This window comes from Cotesia glomerata, linkage group LG5 (genome assembly GCF_020080835.1).
Source record: "Cotesia glomerata isolate CgM1 linkage group LG5, MPM_Cglom_v2.3, whole genome shotgun sequence".
Lineage (NCBI taxonomy): Eukaryota > Metazoa > Arthropoda > Insecta > Hymenoptera > Braconidae > Cotesia > Cotesia glomerata.
Window position 1 is genome coordinate 22,356,175 of NC_058162.1, and position 12,382 is coordinate 22,368,556.

The 12,382-nt window shown below is 26.1% G+C and overlaps 1 protein-coding gene across 3 annotated transcripts; it reads left to right on the forward strand.

Annotated features, from left to right (window-relative positions):
• The first annotated feature begins 218 nt into the window (after positions 1-218).
• LOC123265708 (cGMP-dependent protein kinase, isozyme 1-like) lies at positions 219-12,326 on the forward strand. 3 transcript variants are annotated; one of them, XM_044729576.1, is made up of 10 exons: positions 219-799; positions 3,651-3,811; positions 5,883-6,157; positions 6,226-6,368; positions 6,458-6,595; positions 7,696-8,119; positions 8,180-8,503; positions 8,630-8,968; positions 10,276-10,582; positions 12,002-12,326. In XM_044729576.1, exons 2-10 carry the CDS (start codon positions 3,695-3,697, stop codon positions 12,095-12,097), a joined length of 2,163 nt encoding a protein of 720 aa, XP_044585511.1. In that variant the 5' UTR covers positions 219-799; positions 3,651-3,694; the 3' UTR covers positions 12,098-12,326. The 3 variants fall into 3 exon arrangements, with proteins under 3 accessions (XP_044585511.1, XP_044585512.1, XP_044585513.1); XM_044729577.1 differs by lacking the exon at positions 219-799 and adding an exon at positions 1,007-1,478; XM_044729578.1 differs by lacking the exon at positions 219-799 and adding an exon at positions 3,374-3,467.
• Positions 12,327-12,382: the final 56 nt, after the last annotated feature.

Below are 12,382 nucleotides of genomic sequence, written 5' to 3' on the forward strand. Positions count from 1 at the left end.
ATATAAAACTCTAGATACATATTTTTGAATATATAAACTTTGATTTAATAAAAAAAAAAAAATTTTTTTTTTAAATTTTAGTGGCTATCCCCCTTAAGAGAAATTTTATTTAAAATTAAGATCTACGTAAATCTAAAAAATTTTTTCTCGAGTAGTTATAAATAATAAAGTAACAATTGTAAATATATTAATAATTGATTGATATATATTTATATTTTTATAATGATAATAAGAAGAAAATTGACGTAGATTATTTATAAATAACGTTAATAATATTTGCAGTAACAGTCTCCTTGTGACTTATTGCCTATAAGAAAAAAAACAACAATAAGATGCGTAATATAATATATTAATGTCATTTGTGTATATGTACTACGTTTTGCATTTAAAATATCAATAGGTAAATGAGTATAATAACAGTCTTTGTAATGTTTAAACACAAACACATAAATACAAATAAAATAAACAAAAAAAAAAAGGTGAGAAACGATAATAATTGACAAAAGCAAGTGAAGTGTGGAAACGCTATCGCGAACTCGTGGACTCATGCGTGACCACGCGATCATCCTTATTTTTTACGTTAGTACATCGCGAACCGGTGAACCGATAACACCTTTCTTCGAGTGTACTCACTTGTGCATAAATGACAATTACAATTACTAACATTTAACATCTTAATCGTTTAAAAAATGACAATAATTTAAATTCAGTTTAATGCAAACTTTTTGGCAATAAATAAAGTTATCAATCAAATAATTATTGTTTTAGTTATATAAGTTTAAGACAAATGTATTATAATGTAAGTAATTTATTGTTTAAATAATAATAATTATTATTAATTTTTTGAGTAATTGTTTTTTCAACAAATTTATAGTTAGGAAAAAAATATTGTGGATTTAAACAGGTGTTTGATAAATTGGGCGCCAAATAGTAATCGTAAAAAACTTGACTCAGGTGTATCAGAGTTATTTGTAAGCGCATCGAACGCGGAATTAGTTTCAAAAGTATTCTTTTGTGTTACGGTAATAATAAATAAAAATAACAGCAATTAAAATAGATTTACGACTATAATTGTTAAACAATGTATAACTTCCTGTAGCTGCAATCTGCGCAGTATTGAAATTACTCAGTCGAAAAAAAGGCTGCGTTATTGCTTTTGGGGAGTTGGTTTAAAATGATTGTTTAAAGTGAGATAAAACCCGCGCATCCATTGACACTGGTTCACAGTTGCTTATCACAATATAAAATACCACGATAAGATTCCTGGGTTTCTTTTGTCGAAACGGCGTCAGTATAATCACACTCACCGTCCTCCATTAGTCTAGTCGGTTAAATAAAAACATCTGCACTCATTAAATCCACAGTTATCTTCGTAATAATCATAACGATAAACTACAGCAATAACAATAATCGTAACAACAATAATAATAATCAACCCAGGTAATAAGAGTCTGGAAAAGTGGAAACTGTTATCAAGAGTGAGTCAACATCATTTCAATCATCACCTTGGCTTCATTTACTTTATCAATTTATTTATTAACCAAACAGAACCTTGTTAACAACCGACTTTTCCTTAACTATAAAAAAAAATATTCTTTTTTTATCATTTATTATTAATTCCAACTAAATTATTTCATTTATAAAACCTTGAACTCTCCGTGGAAAATATTTACCGATCTATCTAATCACCCCGCGGAAACGGCTGGATGATTATCATTATGATAACGATTGCATTCCACGCTCGATATTAACCGATAGTTCATTTACAGACAAAAAAATTTTTTTTAATTATTTAAATATTTTTAATTAATTTGTTGCACATAAAAAACAATGAAAAATTTGGTAATTTTATCATTTTTTAAATTATTAATTAAAGAAGAAATAATTAATTTTTTTTTAGTTATTTAAATATTTTTGATTAATTTGTTGAACAAAAAAATGAAAATTTTTGTAATTTTATCATTTTAAAAAATTATTAATTAAAGAAGAAATAATTAATTTTTTTTTAATTGTTTAAATATTTTTGATTGATTTGTTGCACAAGAAAAATGAAAATTTTTGTAATTTTATCATTTTTTTAAATTATTAATTAAAGAAGAAATGATTAATTTTTTTTTTGATTATTTAAATATTTTTAATTAATTTGTTGCAAAAAAAAATTAAAAATTTTTGTGATTTTATCATTTGAAAAAATCATTAATTAAAGAAGAAATAATTAATTTTTTTTTTAATAATTAATTATTTTTGATTAATTTGTTGCACAAAAAACAATCAAAAATTTGGTAATTTTATCATTTTTTAAAACAATTAATTAAAGAAGAAATAATTAATTTTTTTTCAATTATTTAAATACCTATTTTTGATTAATTTGTTGCACAAAAAACAATGAAAAATTTTGTAATTTTATCATATTAAAAAATTATTAATTAAAGAAGAAATGATTAATTTTTTGTTGATAAAATTATTTTAAGGAATTTTCCTCAATAAAATTTAAAATTTTTCAAAAATCAATAAATTATTCATTTTTTAAAAAATGTTTATATTTTGTATCAATTGACAATTAACTTAAAATAATAATGTCAAATAAACAATTGATGTGAAGAAATATTATTTTTATCTTACTTTTGGGTTTTTTCATTCAAAACAATGAGCTAATTATTTCCTCGTACCTGAATTATCTTCTGTGAATGATTTATAAAACCTAAAATATATAATAACATCTTAATTATTAATATAATAAATAATAAAAATTAAAAAATGAAATTAAAGCATTCACTTCATAATTTTTTATTTTTTTTTAACAAACAAATTTGTTTTTAAAATTTCTACATGTCAATTTTATTCTCTCATTTTTTTGCCATAATTTATTTGTTACAAAAATTTTAAAAATTATCAAATATCTGATGGATTAATTTTCTTTAAAAAACAAATAATAACATAATACTAAAGTTAGCCGACGTTTTAAATTTTAAAATTTTTTTTCATTTATTAAATTATAACAAAAAAACATTTTTTAAAAATTGCACTTATAATTTTCCAAGTTTGTTACAAATGAAATTTTCTTTTTATTTTTTTATAATAATTTTTTCAATAAAAAAAAAAAATTAAAAATATTTTTAGATGTCGGCTAACTTAACTTTCATAATAATAACATTACCTTCTTTAATGGTATTTGACTCCCGTCGGGGCACGCGACTGATTAAATACCCTTATCGTAACCTTATCAAAGTGGAGTAAAACAGCGAAAGTATCGGCTATTAATTATCAATATCTAAGAACAATAAAGAATTCCAGGCACAAAAACACTGTTAACAGTTGAGAAGAAATAAGTAAGCAATAAATAGTAAACAGTTATTACTTATTCCTCATAGTTGGTTTTAATATCAAAACATGAGTCATTGCGTCACGCGTTTTTATTACGGCAATTAGAGTTCTCGTCAAGGGTTAACTATTGTTTGATTTTCGCGGTGAGATAAAAAACGACAAGACATGATTATAGTTATAAAAATACGTTTGAGCGTTAAACACTTATCCGTTCTTTTAATTTCACGTCAAATTTTTTTTTTTTTTATTTTTTTTATGGAAAATACGTATTTTCTGACGATAAATAAATATATTTCAAAAAAATAAAATGTTTGGTGTAATTTCAGAAGCAAGAAGAGTTTCTAACAATGTCACGGAACCGGAGGACAAGATGAGGTTTTCGTGCTTTCCGAGAGCTACTATCCTGGGACAGAGGGGTAGCATCAACCTTACCACCGTCCCAGGACACGATGATACTTCTAGTGTTACTGGTATCAGTATTATCAGTGTAAGTTTTATATTTTTTTATTTTTTTGCAATTTTTAGTTTAGAGCGATGCGCTAACGGTGTTCTGTCACTACGTAGTCATTTTGGATTTTAAAAATGATACTAAAATTATCCAAAGTTTAACGATTTCTGATTTTTTTATTAATTAAATTACAAGTAAAAAAATACTTAAAAAATATTGCACGGATAATTTTTCAAATCTTCTATACGGGTGAAATTTTTTATTTTAATCTTTTATAATAATTTATTCATTAAAAAAAATTATAAAAATTTTCAGATGTCGGCTAATTTAATTTTCACATTTTAAAACTGAGGTTTTCTGTAAATTATACATTAAAATGAAGTTAGCAGATATCTGACAATTTTTATAATTTTATTCGTTCAAAAATTTATTTTAAAAAAATAAAATTCCGTGTAGAAAATTAAAAAAAGTATCAGAGAAATTTTTTTAAAAATATTTTTTTACTTCTAATTTAATTAATGAAAAAAAATAAAAAATTATTCAACATCTGCTAATTTCAGTAATAACATTGAATTTGGCAGACATTAAAAATTTTCTTACAATTTTCTTCACATGAGAAAATTAAAAAAAAACAATTATAAGTAGAAATTTTGTGAAAGTTAATTTAGTAGATATTTGATAATTTTAATAATTTTTTTAACAAATAAATTAGAGCAAAAAAAATTAAAAAAAAAAATTGACATGTAGAAATTTAAAAAAATAAAAAATGCAATTTTTTAAAAATAATTTTTTGGAAGAAATTTTTTTGTTAATGAAAATTTAAAAATTGTGAAAGCTAAATTAAATGCCAAGGAAATTTTTAAAAGCATTTTTATTATTGAAATTGATATAAGAATTGAGAAAATTTACAGTTCTTATCTTACTTCAGTAAAGGCACTGAAGATAACTGATTTAAAAAATTTTTTTATAATTCCATAACAATGAAGTGATTATTAAAAAAATTTAATAAAAAAATTCCCTACGTCAGAATTGAAAAAAAATGAAAATTAATTTAGTAGATATTTGATAATTTTAATAATTTTTTTAACAAATAAATTGGAGCAGAAATAATTAGAAAAAAAAAATTGACTTGTAGAAATTAAAAAAAATAAAAAATGCAATTTTTTAAAAATAATTTTTTGGACAAAATTTTTTTGTTAATGAAAATTTAAAAATTGAGAAAGCTATATTAAATGCCAAGGAAATTTTTAAAAGCATTTTTATCATTGAAATTGATATAAGAATTGAGAAAATTTACAGTTCTTATCTTACTTCAGTAAAGGCACTGAAGATAACTGATTTAAAAAATTTTTTTATAATTCCATAACAATGAAGTGATTATTAAAAAAATTTAATAAAAAAATTCCCTACGTCAGAATTGAAAAAAAATGAAAATTAATTTAGTAGATATTTGATAATTTTAATAATTTTTTTAACAAATAAATTGGAGCAGAAATAATTAGAAAAAAAAATTGACATGTAGAAATTAAAAAAAATAAAAAATGCAATTTTTTGAAGAAAATTTGTTTGTTAAAAAAAATTAAAAAATAGTCAAATGACTGCTCAATTTAATGTAATCTAATTTAAATAAGTTATGGCAAAAAAAAAAATTAGAAAAAAAATGACATGTAGAAATTAAAAAAAATAAAAAATATAATTTTTTAAAAGTAATTTTTTGGAACAAATTTTTTTGATAAATAAAATTAAAAAATTGTTAAGTGATTGTTAACTTTAATGTCATTGAGAAAAATTATTAGTGGAAATTTTTAAAAGTATTTTTATTTATTGTAAATGATTTTTTATAAAAATTAAAAAAATGCACAGTTGTTAGCTAACTTTAGAATCATAATTAAAATAACATGTTAGCTCAAAAAAAATTTTTTAAATCATAAAGATTTAAGTTCATATTATTTATATATGTTAACTTGTTTTAAATGGTTAACCATGAAGAAGAATATATAAAGAAGATATATTGTTTAAAGTATCCATTGAGTTTATGTTCATTTATTGTTGGACAATTCCAATAATTTCCAACCAATCCATTAAATTAAAATAATTTTAATGTTTATAGAATAATGGAGACTCCAGAGAACCGATTCCCATGAGTTACAAACGCGCTGCAGATCTTGACAGCACAGAAATAATAAGTCACTATGCAAACCCGACTTCAAATGGATCAGCTCATCTCAACATTGAGGCCCGAGGGTTCGAAATGGTTAACCTGGTGCGTTCAAGCACCGCGGAATCAAATTTATCGGTACAAACTAAAATTCCTCGAGGAGGTGTTATAGGACGTACCCCGACTCCGCCATCCGCTCCAACGCCTATTTACGAGAAAGATCCAAGGTTAGAATAATATTTTTATTTTGAATGTCATAAATCATGAGTACCATATGTTAATTTATTTATTGCAGGTCAAGAAAACAAATAAAGCGGGCGATCCTCGAAAATGAGTTCCTGGGAAATCTGGAAGAGGCGCAAGTTGAAGCCTTGGTGTCTGCTATGTATCCGAAAAATATTCCACCAAGTACACTTGTTATTCACGAAGGTGATATAGGTAAGGTTATAATTATAATGAGGTCTGAAAATAAATAAATATATAGATTTTATGTCTTTTAAAATATAATAGTTATTTTTTATTTCAAGGTTCTCATCTTTATGTCTCGGCTGACGGAGAGTTTGACATTTACGAGGGCAGTAAATTTCAAAGCAGTTTTGGTCCTGGAGTTGCTTTTGGCGAACTTGCCTTGTTATACAATACAAAACGACTCCGGTCTATTAGTGGTAATTTTAATTATATATATTATTTAGAGAATAAAAAAAATTTTGTCTTCAGGATAGTCATATGATAAAATCGGTTTTTTTTAGTGAAATTTAGTGTCATTGCAAAGGTCTTGATTTGAATTTGCGTCTTTTCAAGATTTCATATCATTCTCACCGATAGTCAATTTATTATGATAAGTATTTAGGCTGCATTTGAAAATGCTCTGTCTCTAGATACATAATTAAGAAATGACCTTGTATCTTGTGAACTATTGACATTTTTAAAGATATAAGCTCACTCCGACATTACACTCATTGAGACCTTTTATTTGAGTGCCCACATCAATTTTTCATATATTTTATATATTTCATAAAATTCATATATATAAAATATTTTATTTATTTATTTAATAATTTTGACCCTAGAGCAAGTGCTCCCTAAGGGCCATACAATCAAATACATTTATAATGAGTACATTATATAATAATAATAATAATAATAATAATATTAATAAAAATAATAATAATAATAATAATACATAAGTAAAATGGTAAGCAAACAACAAAAAGACTATATGCAAAAATGATTAGCTTAAATTGTCAGTAATTGCTATTAGTTATTATTATTAGTTAGCATTGATTAACATAGATTAAAATATATGAAATATATAAAAAAAAAAATCATGTGGGTACTCAAATGAAAGCTCTTGAAAATTGTAATATCGGGATGAGCTTACATCTTTAAAATTATCAATAATTGAGAAATGACCTTGTATCTTGTCAACTACTGACATTTTTAAAGATATAAGCTCACTCCACCATTATACTCACCGAGATATTTCATTTGAGTTCCCACATCAATTTTTCATATATTTTATATATTTAATAAATATCATATATATATAAAATATATAAAAAAAAAATCATGTGGGTACTCAAATGAAAGCTCTTGATAATTGTAATATCGGGATGAGCTTATATCTTTAAAAAGGTCAATAGTTAAGAAAATACAGTGCAATTTAACAAAAGTCATCATTAAATATATATTTTGAATTATTTCACGTAATAACTTACGCAAGTCAATTATGTCTTTAAAATTTTAATTATTTATTATCTTACAGTAAAAAAAGGAGGCAAAGTCTGGGTTTTGGACCGATCAGTATTTCTAACAGTGATGATGAGAAGCGCCCAAGATCGCTTGGAAGGAAATTTGAGAATTTTACGCAAAGTATCTGTTCTACAAAAACTCCCCGAGCCAAAGGAACACGTGTTCGCGAAGATATCTGATCTAATACGTGTAGAATTCTTCCCCGCGGGCGCGAAGATCGTCAAGCAAGGCGAGAAAGGTGATAAATTTTTCATAATAAGCGGCGGCAACGTAAGGATAACTCAAGACACCGAGTACGGTGGTGAAGAAGAGTTGGTAGTACTGGGAAAGGGCCAGTATTTCGGGGAGAAAGCTTTGTATGACAAAGAAGACAACCGAAGACAAGCTAATGCCATTGCTCTGGCTCCTGGAGTTGAGTGCTTGACTCTTGATGGAACGTGAGTATTATTTTCCAATCAAATTTTTTTATTTGTGTTTCTGATCGAGTAATTTTTTAGCTCGTTCTTGAACTACCTTGGCGGCTTGGACGAGATACGAAATAAAGACTGGCTAGCGGAGTACGAGAAGCAGAAGCGTTCGTTGACACCAAAATTGTGGACTAATGAGTACTCGGAAGTTACGTTGTATGACTTAGAGAGCCGAGGAACTCTAGGAGTTGGCGGGTTTGGCCGCGTTGAGCTGGTAACCCTCAGAGCTGACCAAAACAAGAGTTTCGCGCTGAAGAAATTGAAAAAGAAGACTATGGTAGACCAACAGCAGCAGGAACACGTACTTAATGAAAAGTGTATAATGCAGGCCTGTGATTCCCCGTTTATCTGCAAGTATGTTATCTTCTTTTTTTTAATCTCTTTTATCGGTGATATATATAAAATACTTTTATCTTTGTTCTAAAATTTAAATGTCAAGTGTTACAATCATTATTGTAATTTATAATAATTACTCTTTAGGTTATTCCAAACATACAAAGACTTAAAGTACGTCTACTTCTTGATGGAAGTGTGTCTGGGAGGTGACGTCTGGACTACGCTCCAACGGAGACGTTACTTTGACGACACGACGGCCCAATTTATGGTCGGGTGCGTTGTCGAGGCACTCGATCATCTTCACTCGCTCAACATTGTTTATCGCGATCTGAAACCTGAAAATTTGATGCTCGACAGTAGAGGATATCTCAAGCTTGTTGACTTTGGGTTCAGTAAAAAAATAGGCCCCGATAAGACTTGGACGTTCGCTGGCACTCCTGAGTACGTTGCACCCGAAATTATACTCAACAAAGGCCATGATAGGTTAGGATTTTTTATTTTGCTAATTATAATTATATACACTGAAAAAAAAAAAATTTTTATTGAATTAAGAGAAAAATTCTTGAACCAAGAAAATTATTTTAGAATATTAAATCAATTAAAAAAAATCAAATAATATTTAAAAAAATTATTTGATGAAGTTAAATTTTTTAGTTTAAGAATTTGGTAATTATTTACGAGTCGGGTCAACCCATGCTAGCTCATGTTAATTTTTTTTTTTTTTTTTAATCAAATTGTTCCGTGTCCTAGCAATGAGAGAAAAAATTTATTTTGAAAGAAATGAACAATATTATAATGAGAAATTAATTTGTTGAAAATTTTGGACGATTTTATTTCTTAGCTGAAGAAATAAAAATTTTTTTGGTAAATATTTACAAGTGCGGTCAACCATTTTAATTTTCATTTTGTTGAACGAAATTAAAAAAAAAAGTTGACTATCACAATTTTAACAAATTTTCAAAATTTATAAATTTTTTAGAAAATTGTGGTATTCATCTTTTTTTTTTTAATTTTTTGTTTTTTTACATACTTTAAAAAAAATATATATCAAAAACATCAAAAAAAGATAAAATAGAAATTTTATTCATAAACATGAGAGCCAAAATTTTTTCCAACTTTTAAATGCAAAAAAGCTATCGAAATTTTTATTTTTTCCTTTCACGACATTCTTTATCGTAAAAACAAGCAGAATCAAATAAAAATTTGAAAATGCTAATTTTTCACCTAGTTATGGCCGAAAATGAGATTGACCCCAATTGTAAATAATTACCAAAAATTTTTCTCCTCAAATGAAGACGAAATTCTTCAACAAATTTCTTTGGATTCAAATTAATTTTTTCCCGTGCATTTAATTTATAATTTTATATAATTAAGACCTAAAATTTGATAAATATGAAATTTTTTTTTTCTTTATAAATATTAAAAATTTTACAGATTACATAAGTGGTACACGCATTTAAATTGATGTGTAGATTAATATCACTGCAAATTAAAAAAAAATATTATCTTTTGTAAAGCTATCTCTCGACTGATTGACGGATTTTAAGTGTGGATTTTAATAGCTTATTTATTTATTATAGAATTATCAATAATCTCAACGAGGTACAATATATACCAATGATTGTGATTAAATCATTCAAAATATTTATATTGATACTAAGTAATTTTTAGGATTTGATATTTTTGTTTATAAATATAAATTATACAATTTTTATCGATTTTATGTGAAATAACTTTTTATTAATTAAAATTTTTCTTATTATTTTTATTGAAGAAATGATTCTTTTCAGAGCCGTAGACTATTGGGCCCTTGGAATTCTGACCCACGAATTACTGGTCGGCAAACCCCCGTTCCGCGGGTCAGATCACATGACGACGTACAATAAAATTCTAAAAGGCATCGAAGTTGTCGGAATTCCAGCAATTGTAAACAAAAACGCAAATCATCTTATAAGAAAATTATTGAGACTGAGCCCTTCTGAGCGACTCGGATATTTGAGAAATGGGATCCAAGATATCCGTGATCATAAGTGGTTCGCTAATTTCAATTGGCCAGCATTGCAGCGGCTCGCTTTGCCAGCGCCAATCGTCCCTACGGTAAGTATTAAGGGGGTGTATTCTGGTCTAGAAGCATGAAATTTCAGGTAATTTTTGAAGTGCCGTAAAAAAAGACAATCAATGTTTTTACTATACATTTTTTTATAAGGTATTTATTAACATTATAAGAATACAGAAAAAAATAAAAAAAGTTTAAAATTCAAAAAATTAGCAGCTGGTAAAGTGGGGGGGGGGAGGGGGTTTCAAAAAATTGGCACGTGACTATACCCACGAATCCAACCCTCCTAGCAATCGGAAACCAAAAAATAAAAAAGATTATTAATCTAGAGTAATGTCGCTATAGTTGGAACTACAGAAAAATTGAAAAAAAATTTTTTCACAAAATGGTGACTGCCTGAAAAAAAAAAATTTTTTTACCACTTTTTTTTACTTTTTCGAATTTTTTAAAAATAGTAAAAATTAAAATTTGGGGATGACCGTAGTTCCAACCATAGCGACATTACTGTAGATTAATACTTTTTTATTTTTTGGTTTCCGATTGCTACACAGAAAAAAAGGTTCAATTGAGCCAAGAAAATATTTTTCTTCCTGATTATTTTCTTGAGTGAAAAAAAAAATTTTTTTTGACACAAGAAATTTCACTTATTTCAACAAAATTAATTCTCTTGCATTAAGAAATACGTATCTTGATCCAAGAAAATTTATTTAAGTCAAGAAAATCTTGTTGTTTTGAGAATATTCAGTCTCTTGCTCCAAAAAATTTAGTTCTTGATAGAAGTAAATTTTCATTAATTTTTTTTATTGATTAACATGTCAAATGGGAAGATCAAATAATATTAAATCATTTTTTTTCATTCAATATGTATAATTACACGCTAAAATAATATAAAATGGGTATCAAATATTCAAGAGAAAAATTTTCTCAAGGTGAGAAAATTTTTTTCTCAGCTGAAGTAAGTGGCGCCGCTTCCCTAAAATATCTAAAAATCTTGATCAAATATAAAAATTTATTGTATCAAGTATTTATGATAATTTTAATTAAGAAAAAATAACTTCCACTAAGAATAGAATTTTAAAAAAAATTTTTACTTCGGCCAACACAACTTCGGTCTTTCTTCAGGCACCCGAAAATTTTCTTGAGCCAAGAATTTTGTTCTCCAGTCAAGAAATTTTTCTTTCTGTGTAGGAGGATTGGAATCGTGGGTATAGTCCCGTGCTAATTTCTTGAGATCCCCCCACTTCATCAGCTGCTAATTTTTTGAATTTTCAACCTTTTCTATTTTTTTCTGTATTCTTATAATGTTAATAAATAACATAAAAAATGTACAGTAAAAGTATTGATTGCCTTTTTCTTACGGCACTTCAAAAATTACCTGAAATTTCATGCTTCTAGACCAGAATACCCCCTTAATAAATTATTTAATTATGAATCAACCTATCTAATGAAATTAATTTTAGATTCAAAGCCAAACAGACACAAGAAATTTCGAAAGATATCCTCCAGACCGTGAAATTCCACCCGATGAATTTTCCGGCTGGGACATGGACTTTTAATAAATTTTAATTAGCCCCTGATAAGATGCAAATGTTATTTTTTGGTTATTATAATTTTTAATTGTAAATTAAATTACGATGTGTAATTAAATCCAAGTAAATTTGAGATAAGAGTTTTGTACACAGCTAAGTTGTAAAATACGGATAAGATATTTAACATTTCGTGAAATCGTTACGTATTTAATAAGATTTACTTTAAAATTAACATGATAATAAAAATATAAATGAAGTTTATGATTTTTTTGTTAGAAAAAATAAAAATAATTATTTTAAAAAAAATTGTAA

Bases quoted from the DNA above. Each gene is read 5' to 3' on its own strand.
- LOC123265708 (XM_044729576.1), top strand. From the start codon at position 3,695: ATGAGGTTTTCGTGCTTTCCGAGAGCTACTATCCTGGGACAGAGGGGT. The intron at 3,812-5,882 runs GTAAGTTTTATA...TAATGTTTATAG, and splicing joins CTGGTATCAGTATTATCAGT to AATAATGGAGACTCCAGAGA. The intron at 8,120-8,179 runs GTGAGTATTATT...GTAATTTTTTAG, and splicing joins TGCTTGACTCTTGATGGAAC to CTCGTTCTTGAACTACCTTG.